General features: G+C 42.5%; 1 protein-coding gene and 1 long non-coding RNA gene across 15 annotated transcripts in view; one reads left to right on the forward strand and one right to left on the reverse strand.

The window, feature by feature from the left end:
• LOC119890361 overlaps positions 1-15,252 on the forward strand; it is a 51,396-nt gene that overhangs the window by 22,039 nt on the left and 14,105 nt on the right. Inside the window, exon 4 of one of the 5 annotated variants that reach the window (XR_005442225.1) lies at positions 12,108-12,170. The exons of 1 other annotated variant lie outside the window; for it this stretch is intronic. This is a non-coding gene — a long non-coding RNA (uncharacterized LOC119890361). Of the gene's footprint in view, positions 1-12,104; positions 12,171-15,252 lie in introns of those variants that run through there. 3 more of the 5 variants (XR_005442221.1, XR_005442220.1, XR_005442227.1) reach the window with 3 other exon arrangements.
• Positions 10,868-15,252, reverse strand: part of LOC119890301 (BAH and coiled-coil domain-containing protein 1) — a 64,336-nt gene continuing 59,951 nt past the window's right edge. For all 10 annotated transcript variants that reach the window (XM_038701579.1, XM_038701542.1, XM_038701525.1 and 7 more), the window contains 3 exons: positions 13,686-14,923; positions 13,278-13,514; positions 10,868-13,155 (listed from right to left, as the gene is read on the reverse strand). In XM_038701579.1, the coding sequence (XP_038557507.1) occupies positions 12,946-13,155; positions 13,278-13,514; positions 13,686-14,923 (1,685 nt within the window). In that variant the 3' untranslated portion in view covers positions 10,868-12,945. The remainder of the gene's footprint in view (positions 13,156-13,277; positions 13,515-13,685; positions 14,924-15,252) is intronic.

The raw sequence follows: 15,252 nt of genomic DNA on the forward strand, positions 1-15,252 counted from the left end.
GCTGCCAATGAGCTAAGTATGAGCAGCCATATAAATGAGCCTTGGTAAATGTCAAGCCTTTTAATACTCAGTTGTAATGCCACATTTGTTTTGTAGGGTGTCATTTGTTTTTAGAGTGAGCCAAACTTGTTAACCCCCCCCCCCCTCATTTTCTAAGGAGTGAAGACAGAGAACTAGTCATGCAGAGAGAGAGGTGGTATAACTTAATTGGAGGTTACATTGCTGTCAGTGCAATAGATTATTGACAAAGAGACCTCAACTCTCAGGGAAAGCAGCCTGTAAACAGGTAAGCAATAAAAGCAGGTTCTCAGTGATTAAACTGCAGACTGGTGGACAGTGTGTGCAGCCGTGCAGACTGGGCTCTTGTTTCGATCCAGACAGGGTGAGCTTTAAGGGACAGGAGCGCTCATGTTAATGTCATCCTTTGCTCACTGGCTCTGACAGCAGGGCTAATATGAGGCCTCAGCTCGGCCATTCTGACAATCCCCTGTCTCTTTCATATAAAGAGAATGATCATGTGAATTACAATGACAGAAATGTGTGTCTCTCTGTAAAAATGTGCTTGCTTGTGTGTGTGTGTGTGTGTGTGTGTGTGTGTGAGCTAATGTCTAGGTGGACGTGAGCTTGCATGCGTAGCAAATACTCACTATCCTTGTGTGTGTTTTTTTGTTTATGCGTGCATGTGCAGGCATAAACGGTAATTTATGTGCAAACACATGTGTTTCAGCGTCTCCACATGTTGGTCTGCTCACTCAGAGGTTTATATACAAGTTCTGCCGTTCTGCAAGAGCCAGACATACGTCACACTGCACTTCTCCTACCTCACCTTTTACTGCGTTCCCACACGCAGAGACTGTAAAAGAGAGTGATTTATACACAAGTGCATAAATACTGTGAGCTGGTGATACAGCCTATGCACTATACCCCTCCCACGCTGATTCGAAAGCTTCAGTTTATCCCATGTTCCTTTTAGGAGGGCATGAGGAGCATGTTTGTTTAACATCCCAGCAAACTCTGTTAGCGGGATTGTTAGTACAGTAGCCAGTGGGTAAGACAAGAAGAATTATCCAAAACAGTGCAAGGGCAAAACCATTTCCCGCATTTCCACCTGTTTTTCAGGTAAGTAATCAATTACAAATGGGGTTTGGTGTCAACGGTATGATGGCTACTCATGGTGACATGCAAGGTCAATATTGGTGCTGATAGCAAATGAAACTGGCTAGAAGACAACAGTTTTAGGGGTGCGAATAGAGGGAAAACTGTTTGGGAAGAGAGAATGTAATGAAGAAAAGGAGAGGAAGCCCTTATTATGTAGTGTGAACTCAGCCAAGCTGTATATCCAACTTCTGTCTCCATAAGCCCTGAGCACTTGCTGAGTGTTCATCTACACAGAGAGATGCCATTTGTCCTAGCACACACACACAAACACACACGCACACATTCCCCTCACACAGACTACGAAAGCTTGTCTGACAAATTGAGCACATTTGTTCACTGGAGAAATTTTCATTGAGCAACTGGGTCTTCTCTTCGTCTCCTGTTGTTTCTCATTCAGAGGTTTCCTCCCCTCTTTCTCCGTCTGTGGGTAGATTGTTTACAGCAGGAAGTGCCTGGCATCCTCTCATTTGGCAGTGGGAGACAGTGACTTGGCTGGTGCTGGTAGCCCAACATCATTCACAGTCCCAGTGCCTGCTTCAATGTAATTCATGTGCTTTGGGAGACATCTTTACCGGAATAGAGAGCATTTTTGTTGATTATTCCGTCTGTTTTTGATTACATCCTGGCTGGCCTTGGAGTGCTAGCGGACAATTTAGCTATCATTCCTAGATGGGTTAATGGGGCCCAGGCTGGAGGTTTATGTTGGGTTCAAACAGTAGGTTGGCGGAGATTTGTGAGTTGTTACAGCAATGATTACTGCATACAAATGATTGTGTGGTAAAAAAAATGTGGTTTAGAGTAAAATGTCTCAAGAACTGGACTAATTGCATGAAGTTTTGGACACATATTTATGACCCACTCAGGATGAACTGTAATAATTTGGGGGATTTTTAAAAATTTTATTTTATTGTGTCACAAAATAACTGCAAAACAAATCACATTTCCATCAGTCTCGGCTGGACTTTGTGTTTAGGGCTATTTAGCAAATGTTACAATACTTTACAACATGCTAATCTAAGATGGTGATCATTGTAAACATTATATTTGATCATTTTACTTTATTATACCTGCATAGCATCGGCAAGTTAGCATTGTCACTGTCAGCTAATCGTGCTAGCATGCTGACATTTGCATTTAGCTCAAAGCACCGCCATGCCTAAATACAGCCTCACTGAGTCGCTAGCATGGCTGTAGACTTGTAGTCTCGTTTGGACAAAGCTATAAGTCATCAGATGTTTAATCCATCTCATGACTATTTGGTCAGGCCTGTTCCTGTTGTTTTCCAAGCTGTGATGCCGGACATACAGTAAAAGAGAGGATATTGGTGTCTTCAAGGTGCAAACAGAATTTGTGCCCCTTGACCCTTGAGATGGATGTTGCATGGTGTAAATAATGCTAGCTTCTGCATAAGTACTCCAATTGCTCTCTGCTGAAGTGCTAAGCCTGCTGGGGCTGTTTGTGCTGGGTAAGCTTGTATTTCCTCAAGCATGCACCACCTGTCAGCAGCTGTGTGTGGATGTGTGTTTGTGTGTGTGTTTATATGGTCATGAATGGACCTCACAAGCGTGTCACAAGCCATGACAAGTCAAACCCATATGCTGTTGTTCTACTGTATAGTGGTAAGAGGTTGGCATGCTCTTATTAAGAAGCTTTTAGACGGTGTAATTGTATTCCAAATGCGTTTGTGCTTGTGTATGCTTATGTTAGTGCATGAGCATACATGCAAGTTTCCCAGTGGGCTACCTGATCCTATTACATTATCCGAACACATCAAAGGGTTAAGAGCTGTCCGCCTCAATAGTCATTAAGCCCTCTCTTAGCCACAGTAAATCAACGCTGTGCCGGCAACAGCTGCTCTGATCACCTATTAAAACTTCCATAATGTGCCGTGTACAGAGTGGGGCCTGTAAGCTGACACTGGCCAATAGACCCCAGATAAAGGCCATCTTGAGCCTCTGATCCGGTTCCTATGGTTAGGATAGCAAGGGAAGTGTAGCTGAGTGGGGGAGATGACAGAAAAGCCTTGCCTTAGGGCTTCAAACCACATAGGATACAAAACAGATATGCACCAAACTGTAGATGTATTTATATCTCAAGGCACCAGACTATAAGATGTTATCAAGCCTTTAGCTCAGTTAGTTGAAATCTTTAAGGCGTAATACTGTATATTCAAAGATGGAGATTTCCTGGTAGCAGCTGAGAAAATATTTTTATCTGATATGAGCCGAGCTATACATAAGAACTGAGTAAAGGAATGTGTCATGCACATGTGAAATATCTCTAAAATACTGTTCAACTGAAAAACATGCAGAGAACTCAAACATTGGCGTCAACACACATCGGCTTTCTGCAGTCATCCACGCCAGTTCAGTTTGCAGCAGAGGACTTGACCACAGGCTAGCTTTTCCCACTCAAATCAATAGCAGGACTAGCTACCTGGGCTACTGTCAGTCTGTACAGAAGCTCACACTCAGGAGGCCCGTCTCCATGGAGACACAAGCAGGGCATGAGACTGCCCTCAGGTGAATTCTCTGTGTGGCTCTGCCAGCTGAATTGGTCCATTTAGGTTTCATTTTCTTTCTTGTCTACATCTTTCTCTTTCTGTTTTTCTTTCACTTTCTCTCCTACTGTTCAGCAGCAGGCCCTGAGCCCGACTTTTCTGCCTCTTTCTTTCATTCACTCACTTTCTGTTTCTCTCCCACTGACACATAGCAGGGCTAAAATTCAAGAGGAGATATAGGGTGAAATTGGGTCTCTGTACATAACAACTGTCACAGGCCATTCAAGGGATGGATGCTGATTTGCCTCTGCCAAGGTTGCAGAGATGTTTGTCAGTTGATCTCATAGCGCGGCCCGTGCATGCTGTGCTCTTCCCTCTCCTCTCTCTCTGACAGAATTCTTTCACCTTTATTTGTCCTCACCTCTCTTAGACATTAGACTTTTCTTCTCTGTCTCACTCACACATGCGGATTGTTTTTCAGCCTCTCACCTATTTATTAAACAGGCCGTATATGGCTGTGCCTCTGTTTCCTGCATCACAAGGTACATTTAGTGCTTTGAGTTTGTTTCAAATTTAGCACACCAACCCCAATGGATTTGTTTGAAGAAAATGAGAGATGTCTCCAAAATGTCTGATCAAAGCCTGGCTTAGTTGCCCAAGGGCTTCAACTCATGTTGATAAGATGTCCAAGTGCCAGTCATGGAGCTTATGACTGCCTAGTATCTAAGCAGATTGTATATTTTTAAAGTGCTAGATATATTCGAGGAGGAGTGCAGAGCCATCCAGTGAAGGACATGGATGTGTTTAAGGGCTCTGGCAACCGGTGCTGGGGGACTGGCAGCTGGGTTGAATTCTTTTATATCCTGCTATGACTGGCACTTTTATACACACACACAGGCATGCATGCATGAGTTCATGCTGTGTCTCGCTCTCTGTATGTCTCTCTCTTTAATACGCTCACTCACCACTCGTGCCATTATACACGCTGATATCCCTTTTCATCGTGGGCGAGGCTACTACAGAGCTAGGCCAGACAGGAGAAAGAGGTTCTGTGTTTGTGTGTGTGTGTGTGTGTGTGTGTGTGTTTGTGTGCACGGCAGCTGAAACTGCTGCATGCATGTGTCTTCATCACCCTGAGAGGTCTGCGGTGAATGCGCGACAGTGGGTCAGTTGTTTCTACCACCTGCATCAGAGGATAAGGGAGGTTTTCCTCTCGCTGTCTTTTTGTCTTTCTAATTTTTTTCTTTTTCACAAGAGAGCACAATAGATCAGCCCTTCTTTTGTCGTGGAAACTGGTCAATGTAGGAAAAATACAAACATCACAGGATTTTCCCTCATACTTGTTAATCAAATGTACCATGATGAGTTCATTCTTCAGTCTGAAGTTCACAAAACAGGGTGCATTACTGGCACCCTGGTCACTTTTCTGCACATTAATTTAATTTGTTGCACCATATAAATATAACCAGCAGAAAGGGAACAGGACAGATGCAGGGAAGTGGGGGGGGGGGGGGAGACACACACTGATGCCACTTCAAATCTGAACACTTGTACGCACATGAAGGAACATATAGACCTGGACAGGCCCATATTACACTGTCCCCAAGCAGAAGCTATTGTATTATGATGAATGGATTGTCTCCTGTCCCTGTAGCAGGGCCCTGCAGCGGTCTACTGGGAGCCTGGGGATGCTTGGTGGCCTTTCTCCCAGGTTTCCTGATTCCTGACTCAGCACCAGCTGTGCAGACCAGCAGGAAAAAGAACATGCAAAGGGTAAGAATAATTCACTGGAGATTCATGGTATAGTATGACCCTAAGGTAGTCAGTTAGACAATAGTCTTTCTTTTACCTGATGGCAAACCAGGCAAAGCATTTTGGTGGAAGGGTCATCATGCCCTGTGGGATAATGGCCCCTATGGATAACGTCATGTAGGAGCAGGAGATATATGGTACTTACAGAAAATTTGCCACAATGATGAAAATACAGTATGTTTTGTAATGACATACTAAAAAGGCCCTGTTTCATTGTAAAGATGTTTATTCCAGTTTATTCTAGATCATCTGGATATGATTGCTGCTTGTTTAAATCACAGCAGAACTGCTTCCCATAGAGACACACTTAATCAAAAGCCGAATTTGGCAAATTTGTCTTGCGGTTTGAAGACAATGTCTGACAGTTGCCCTGGCTGACTCTATGCCCAGAAGCCACTCTGGCATTGAAGGAGACTGATCTTTATGGCAACAATGGCAGGCGTGCCAGTGGAGCCAGGCTGTCATAGCTACCATGGTGGGCTGTCAGAGAGAGCTGTGTGGCAGCACTGTGCGGTTGAAGCGACTGCTCTCTCCATAATGGAACAGCTGTTTGGAGCGCGGTGCGCCAGCACGCTGGAGCACAGAGTAAATAAGAGGAGAAGAGCAATGTAAACAGAGATGGGATGGCGGGAGCTGCTTCCCTGCTACCGTGAAAGGGGGTAAACACCCCAGAGGACTAGACAGAGGGGTTGTCGACACAGGAATGCACAAACACCACTACACAGTAAGGTTTGGAAAGAAATGGCGGTCTTGTGAAAGAACGAAACAACAGTAAAGCTCTACTTCAGCCTCAGGTTCCCATACAATACCTGACCTGTATATTTTTATCATGATGAGACGGATAATTACAAGAGTTGAGACAAGAATCATACAACCTACCTTGGGGACAATCCCAGTTTCTTACATTTGAAATCTTAAGACTAGCCCATAGGTTAATTATCAACTACGTGCCTTAATTTGATTTGATTTTAGGTGCAACTGATTAATTGAGCTCACAGCTGATCTCCCATCTAAGAGGGCCAAAGGCCTTTCTTTATTATTTATGAGATATACATCCTTTCTAGCACTTACAAATGGGGTAGTACAAGAAGGCGTCTGACCCCTTTTATGATAGGCTGTCATTTTTTTTCTGCTATCCTTGGGTCAGCAGAGTACTGTAGACAGTGACAGAACAACTGTGGCTGTTGGCGCAGTATCATTTTTTTAATGCGACAAGAGGGGCACAGAAAGACATTCATACATGTTATATCAAACCCAGATTCATGTAGGTGTTGAGGTCGATTTAGGACCCACAGTTGACAACCAGCCCCTCTGACTGTGCAGATGGGCTCCTCTGACTGCTGAACTCCCATCATCTTTCTTTTTTCCCACAGCTAGGTCGTGCACAACATTGAGGCTCGAAAAGATCTTTTGGACTTTTTACAAACTGCGTCCATCATCTGATTACACAGTATTTTGTGGTTGCTGCCAATCTGGGAAAATACCATTGAATGAGCAGTTTAGGACAGATACATATCAGAGATATTTTGAGGCCATGTGGCTATTAAAACCTCTTTTTTTCTAAACCTAAACTCTTGTGGGGAAATTATCCTTGAGTGTACCGTCCTCCTTAAATGGTATAATCATATGAACATGCTGCTTTCTCTCCTCCTTTCATTTTCCTCGTTTATTCATTCATGCACACATTACTGCTGTATCGCACAACAGAAGGAAAGACATGGATAAGTGTTAAAGGGATGATTTTGGAATAAAAGAGGATGTGACACAATCTAACCCACAAACAAAAAAAGGAAGACCCTGATAATGAGTCATGCATGTGTTATTTTGTCAGCGCCTTGTAAACAGGGTGGCGATATTACATCAGAGTTTGTGAGCAACATATGTAGCCAGGAGCAGCAGTAATCCCATGTAATACTGTGAAAAGCTCTTTTAGCATAGCTGATACAGAATCTTTACAAGCCACTAATAATGAGCAACAGAGAAATGGATTAGGGGTGGCATGGCTGGATCTGGGCCACGGCAAACAACACACAGCGCAGTTAGTGAGTTTACTGTGTGGTGGCATATGTCTTTATGCAACACAGGAGTGTGCAGAAGTCCAGCATATCCTTATGAGGATGTGCAGATATTTGCAAACAGCAGGTGGTTCAGTATTCAGTTCACCTCTAAAAGCCTTCCGTAATGCATGCTGTAAACATGCACACACGTTCAGCTTTTGGAGGTTTCATGCACTTATAGTTGTTTAAAGACTCCGTCGTGAATCAGCCTCTGACAAATGATGGGTATCTTGTTTACCATCAGATCTACTGAAAGACTCTCAAACTTGCCTGCCATTTTCCTTTTTGCATTTACACTCATTTTTCATTCACTCTCATTCTATTTGACATGGACATAGAAATAGCACTGGAACTGCAACATGCAATTATGCACAAGCACCAGATGCACTGTATTGTTTTGTAACAAAATGCAAATAGTGTGTTTGGAACTAAATGCAAATTTACAACACCTGTCCGCAGGAGGGTTTTTTTAAAGTTAAAATATATAAAGATGAAAAGAAAAGCACAATAAAAATACATTACAGGTACAAATACAATGCAGGTATAAAAACACAATACAGCAAAAATACAGGTATGTCTGTTAGATGTGAAAACATTGTGATTCTCTCATCTGTAAGTCTCAGTCTTCAATATTTGCATAAATCCAAATGTTGACGTCAAAGTTTTTTTTTCACGTTGAGGCTGCACTACTGCTTCACCCCATAGAGGAATAGCTTGAAAGCTTCTGTGTTACTTCTGCACAGTATGGTTGAGGTTATTCTACAGTGGCTGGAACTGCTCCATAATTGATATGCTCAAAAACAAGAGATTGGGGCTTTAGTGCCCTTTAAGCAGAAGCAGTCAGTGTCTGAATGATCTGTTTGTCCTGCTCTCTTCTCCCAGCACCTTGTTAAGACCCAAGACCTCACCTCAACCCTGCTCCTCCACACACAAACACACACACACCAGGCTTTCTGTCCCCTGTTCAACCCCCTCACAGTCAGAGGCCAGACGGGGTCAAGCAGAGGGCGAGACATTTATGAGGTGTAGATATTTGTGCAGGAAAGCATTCCTCCTGTTGACACTGAGCAACACAGTCTGGATGCTGAGCGAGCTGAACCAGACAGGCACTGAAAAGTAAGACAGGCAAACCGGTCTGTCGAGTGAGACAGAATCCAGGTTATAGACTTTAAAACGTGGTCCAAATGAGGAAAGCAATAGACAGATTTGGTGCATTGACCTATTTTAGCGACCTTGTCGTTCCCACAGATACAGCATGTTGGGTTGGTTTCATTCAGTATGTATAATTTGTCATAAATATACAGCCTAAATTGCCCTTGTTAGATCCCTGGTGAATCTTATCTTGACTGTGTTTCTCTAAGCACAGAGGAGTAATGAAGCGAAACCCTCTCAAAACATGATAATAACCTTAACACCCCCACACACCCACTCTTAACCCCTTCTTCAGCTCCAGTAATGAGGAGAGTTCCCCCTACACCCATGCTGCTGATGCAGGAAGGGACATGGCTCAGACACGGGGCAGTGGCCATAGTCAACACAAAAGGTTGTGGTGGTAAACAGAGCTGTTTGTGTTCACTGGGCCGCTGTTGGAGATGACTGATGTGCCCATTAGTCCATGTCTGGGCATTAGGGGGATGGGTGGCAGCACTCGGGCTCCATGCACAACAAAAAAAACCCTGGGCCTGCAGAGAAAGGTCACTGACCCACATTGTGTGTCCTTTGGGCCTAGCCAGTCGTTATTTAACTGATTCAGGTTACAGAGATTGGCTTTGTCAAAGTTGATGAGCATGTATGCAAATGGACAGATGCTGTAGGTCATGGATGGTGTGTTAGGACAGAGGAAAATACCTGCTGCTTCAGGCACTGAATGGAGAAGGCTTCATATTGCTGCTGGCATTCTGTTTACTGTTATAGACTAAAAACTCATAATACTACACTATAGAAAAAAAGGTGTTTTCAATTTGCTAAATTATTTTGTGTGATGTAGTGTGCTTTGTGGTCCACTAGAGAGTGCTCTCCTTTACATCTAGGCCTGTCCTTCATTTAAGAGATGTGAACAATGTGTATATGAATCCCTTTATTTTGATCAGAAAAAACAATCTTACATTTTCTGTTATTTATTTATTCATATATCTATAAAAATCTTGATCCATACCACAGATTTTACTTGTAAAAAATTGTAGCACAAATACAGAAATTACACATTTACAAATCTTGAAAACGTTAACACATTGAATGCAGACAGACTTCAAGGGCTTGGGGAGTTTTTGGGCCTATATCATGGTTATCTACCACCCCACAGATACACCAACAATGTACCAATTCATTTGAAATGTACTTTATCATGAATCACGAAAATTCACATCTCTGTATCAGTCAACATCATATTTACAGAGCTTGGCAGCTAAACCCAGTAGGCTTTATTTGATGCCGTGACAGATCTGTCTCTATTTACTAAGGAACTCAAAGCTCACATAAACTTAGTTCAGCCAGAGACACTTACATCAAAGGATTTATCGCAACAAATAAAATAATTTGGCAGAAAAGGGCCTTTGTGCTTGATGGTGCTTTACGAATGAATCCAAGTAGCCTCAAAATTCTAAGCGGCGCACATTACTCCCTAAGGGGTATAAATAACAGAGCCCAGCACACACATATAAATGAGATATGTGATAAACATAATGCACAACAAGGCAAGAGCTGCCATCACCACGTCTAGTAATAAGAAACTAGAACAGGTGGAGACTGGGGGATGGTTAAGGGAGAAATCAGCCGTGTGATATAGGTGGGAATAAACATTATAACCAATAGCAAAGATGGCACAAATGATCAAAAGTATGAGTGCAAGTTTGTCTTAAAGATTCCTTATTGATTTGCCTTTCTGGTGGTTCTTATAGTCAAATGATACTGATTAGCTGATGGCATGCACAACTTCAGTGGGTAAACCATTTTTGTTCCTCTTCCTTTTCAAACATCAACAAATCTACCATAGATATTTGTGGGGAAAAGTACCAATGCATGTGGACTGTTCTTTAAACTTTGGTATTAATTTTGTCTGTGCATTTGGATGACACAATGAACTTCATTCTGTCTTTCAAAGACATTCTCTTCGTCACATTAAAGAACTTTACTCAATCCGTCTATTCCAGAATCCAAGGGGACCCTCTGAAATGTCTCATCCTGTTTGTTTCTATTACTTACAGTAAGGAGTGGCTTTCTAACGTGTACTCCATCACATTCAAATCACACTCACGCACATACACACACTATAATTGGTGAGTGTGGTTACATTTTTACCACTCGGGAGGATTTTGCAGAGCAAAATAATTTTTTTTTTTTCTTTTTTTACAATTTGATAAAACTACATTTTGAACATAGTAGAAATTGGTGCACAAATGCTGGGTTTAACATAAATGTGTTGATGGAAAATGGCAGGTGCGGTAAGATGAAAGGGACACAGCCAGAATAATAGAATTAATTCACAGAGGTTTGTGGATGAGAAGAATCCAGTGTTGCTTTATTTCTTTTCACTAGATGGCCTCTACAAGACCAGTTTTATTTAAGAAATGCAAATGCGACATCACACCAAGAAAAACAATGTCACATTCTCATAAAGCGCTCTTGGCATGAACAAACAGCAACATTGACAATAAATAAAATGTTGGCGAACAAAATAAAACTTTGTGAATAAAGAATACTCAGGATTGCATATCAAACAAGACAAAAATAGTCCAAATGTACTTGGCACAAATTAAATAAATGTAAGTAATTTTCAGATCAAGTGAACCTACTCTATGTCCATTGCTTTGTGAATCTGATTGTCCTTCACAGTTAGCATTGTGTATGTGCGTGTACTGTACAAAATAGACACAGATGGCTGATGAAACTAAAATAGACTAATTTCAACAAATTGTCAGTACTCAACATCTTACTTTGTCAGTACCTTGACCTTCATAGTTACACTCCCAGGTGTTCTGCTGCATATTTGCTCTAACCAAAACTGCAGGTAAATGTGCAAGAAACCATTGTCACAATGCAAAGCCAATATATATGCACATAGTGGAGGACAAGTATTTTATAAGTTACCAGTGATTTCTGATTTGAGTTCAGTACAGGTGCTTGACATATGTTAAATCTCAATAAAGTAAATAAAGATATTAAAGACACTTTGGTATTTTGTAGGTCATAATGTGCTGAACTATGCATTCATTATTTTCATTAAAAGACCCAGTCTTGTTCTAAATTGATTTGTGTGGACATGATTATAGTGATGCCAGGACACTCATCACACACAAATATTATGTCAAAATGGTATACTCTTATCATTGATCTTAAATCACTTTTGACCCGTGATTGCAGTCCAGTGGGATCTGCCTGGTGATGATGACCAACAGAGAGGTACATAAATAAAAAGGTGTTTTTAAAATAGGAGAACAAAAATGCGAAGTAACAGAACACTTTTACAAAAAGCCACTTGACCTATTTTTTAACAGGATGACCCCTCTCTCTCAGAAAGTGAGTCTTGTCCTGTTATAGACTAAAACCTTCTGTCTTTGTGCTCTGTCTGTCTGTCTCAGCAGGGCATATGCAGTGCAACACTAACATCTTCAATCTTGACTTCCCAAAGCAAAGGAAGAACGACATAATGTATTCTACACCCATATAAAAATAAATCAATCGCAAACATGGAAAGATACATCTCATATATACAATAAACTCCTATATAAAATAGCTTTTATGTACATATAGACAACAGACAACAATACAATAATTGAACTGTACAATGTACACCTGAACAGTTAAGACAGGTGAGAGGTACTGAAGTGTATGGCTTGATTGGGAAAAATTCAAAATATATACAGACATCAACAATACATCCTTTACATGTTTTCAACTTCCCTGGAATGAAGAGGTCTAGGGAGAGCCCCACGCCTCACTTTCGTTTCCACACCAAAGGTAAGGCTACCTTTAAAGAATTGGTCCACAGAGACTTTTCAGTCTCATGGTACTTTGCACAGTCAAATGCACTCTCTGCTCTCCTTTGGTGACATATGATAGGAGCTGGAAGTCCTAAAAAACAGTTATGAAGCTGTCAATCACATGAATCCATTAAAGGAGATTAGGTGGACGATTGAAACACCACTTAATTTTGTGATGCCCAGGAAGACCCAGACTTTGTAATATTCTTCTTGAAAGGATAAATCAGTTGTGGACATCGCCTTCGCTTTCATGAAGGTTAGATGCCTCCAGTGTGTTACCTCAGACAGCCCTGCTTTGGTGCTGACATTTAGTCCATGGGTCCTTGAGAGATACTCAAGGAACACTTGTTGTCTTCCAAGGCTGGAGAGTCTTTTAGGAAATGTCATGGACTTTTATCCTTCCCCCAAAGGAGTCCTTCAGTAGTGTCCTCATGGAGGTTCAGCACAGGATGGAAACCCCTTCAGCAGTGACCAACTGACCTGTGGTGGGGTCATACGTCCCAGCCAGGTAGTAGAGGTCTGGGAAGGTACTGTTCGGCTTCTGATTGCGAGTCAGACACTCATACTCCTCCCTGCTCACCACCTGGCACTTATGAGAGATTGTCTGGACGTCATTCTCATCCTCATGACATGACTGGTACAGGGCATGCTGGATAGGGAAAAGACAGCATTAGCTGCATCATTAAATTTATTAACCAACAAAGAAAGAATAATGTCATATGAAAGTTCCTTATGGTACAAATCTCCATAAAATTGTAACCTCCATCTCACCTTGCCATCTCGATGCCTCTTGCCTAGCTTGGTCTCTTCGGGGTGGTAGAACCACTTGACTTTGACTACCATGCTGGAGGTCCAGGATTCCCAGAGGTTCTCAATTCGACCTATGTATGGGAGGTTAGGGCGTCCAGCTGAAAGGAACACAGCACAGTCTCCCACTCGCACCGTGTCTCTGCCTCGCACGATGGCCTTATAGAAAAGCTTCCTGGCCTTGCCCTTTAGACCTCGCCGCTGTGGAAAACCAGGCATTGCTGATTACTATTATTACCTCTCTTAACCTTTAGTGTTTAGTATTTTAGTAATAGTTTAGTATCCTAAGAGAACTAAACTAATATGAAAGAAAAGGACACATATTTGCTACATTGATGGTATGCAGAAGAAACATGGATAGATTATTCTCACCTGTGTAGGGTTTCCTGACCACCGCCACAGTTGTCGTCCTGCAAGGAATGCAGACATCTTGGGCCTTGGAATAAATGAGGTGTCATCTGGAAGCATCCTTGGTTTCTTGACAAACTCCTTATATGGTTTGGAGGTGGAGCTGGTGCATTCTTTCCTCTTCAGGGATTTGCTGTTGGAAACGTGGTCAGGGGGTGCTCCTTTGGCTGTGGAAAGAGCCACAGCTTTGGCCACAAAGGAGTGCTGGTGTGGCCTTGAAGAAGTGGAGGGTTCAGAGGGTTGCAGAAGCTCTCGGTGGGAAGACAGACAACTCTGAAGCATCAGTGTAGAACTGTCCTCATCCTCTGAGCTGTAGGAGGAATCATTGTCAGATGAACACAGGCTGGAACTGGAGAGAGAGCCTGAGGAGGAGGAGCTTGAAGAACCAGAAGATGAGGAGGAGACAGAGAGACGAGACAGGAAGCGGCCAGCCGTCCTTAGTCCTCCTGAGGCTGCAGCCAGTGCAGCCCTCCTCCTCTCTTCCTCTTCATCATCCAGATCTGAGTAGGGGCTGTGACACTCTCTGTGGTAGCTGAAGCCCATGTCACCATATTCACCCAGACGCAGAGAATGGGAGGGTTTTCTTTGAGGTGTGGTTCCTTTTAAGAGAAGTTCTACCCTGGAGGCACCACCCTTTTTGTTGTCTTTAACCAGCAGTACAGGGTGAGAGTAAGCCTCTGTCCTGGGCATACCACTCACACTGGTAGATCCACTTCGCAACAGCAGAGCCTTGCTGTTCTTTGTCTTGGGGGAGGTCACTCCTTCATGATCTAACTTGACCGGGAACTCTTGTCCAGACTTCCGGCCCCTTGGCATAACCAGCTCATCTTGCCTTCGCCTCTGGCCATACAACCCACTTCTGGGGCCCAGAGATAAACTCGGACTTGGCCTTGTAGACTGAGTACAGAAGGATGAGTAGCCATTTGCAATGCTGCTGAAAGAGTCTACCTCAAAGGAGCTACTGCTGAAAAGGCCTTTGGCTGGGGTGGAGGCCATTGGCTGAGTCTGAGGCAGGTGGAATAGGTCATCCTCATTCCCCCTCAAGGCCTTCCTGGTTGTCCCATTGAGCTGAAATAGGTTGTCAGACGTCCTCTTCCTGGTGTTGGCCAACGAAGGCCAACCCAGGAAAGGTGAAGGATTTTTATTGGCATTCTCAGCCTGCTGCTGCTGCTTTTGTTTTTTCCCAGAACCCTTTGGTCTTCCTAGAATTAAGAAAATATATGTCTATACATATATATATATTTTAGCAAATGGTGAAAAATGTATTGGTAGATACTGTATACTGACATGTTTCATTAGATATACCTTTTAATATAACGTATATGCCCAAAACAACCTAAACAATAACTACATACAGCCACAAAAATCAAAAGAATTTAATTCAACTCCTCTCTGACAAAGTGTGAACAAAAACTGAACATTGTAAACTTCACAAAGATAATATCTATTGCAAGGCTAAAGCTGAGCAGTGTACAGACCCACAGAAATGTGTTTTGAATTCTAGTCAAGATCCTAATGGTTTTCAAAGATT

The sequence above is a fragment of the Micropterus salmoides genome, unplaced genomic scaffold, assembly GCF_014851395.1.
Source record: "Micropterus salmoides isolate LMB-PRFRI ecotype aquatic unplaced genomic scaffold, ASM1485139v1 Ms_hic_scaffold_10, whole genome shotgun sequence".
Lineage (NCBI taxonomy): Eukaryota > Metazoa > Chordata > Actinopteri > Centrarchiformes > Centrarchidae > Micropterus > Micropterus salmoides.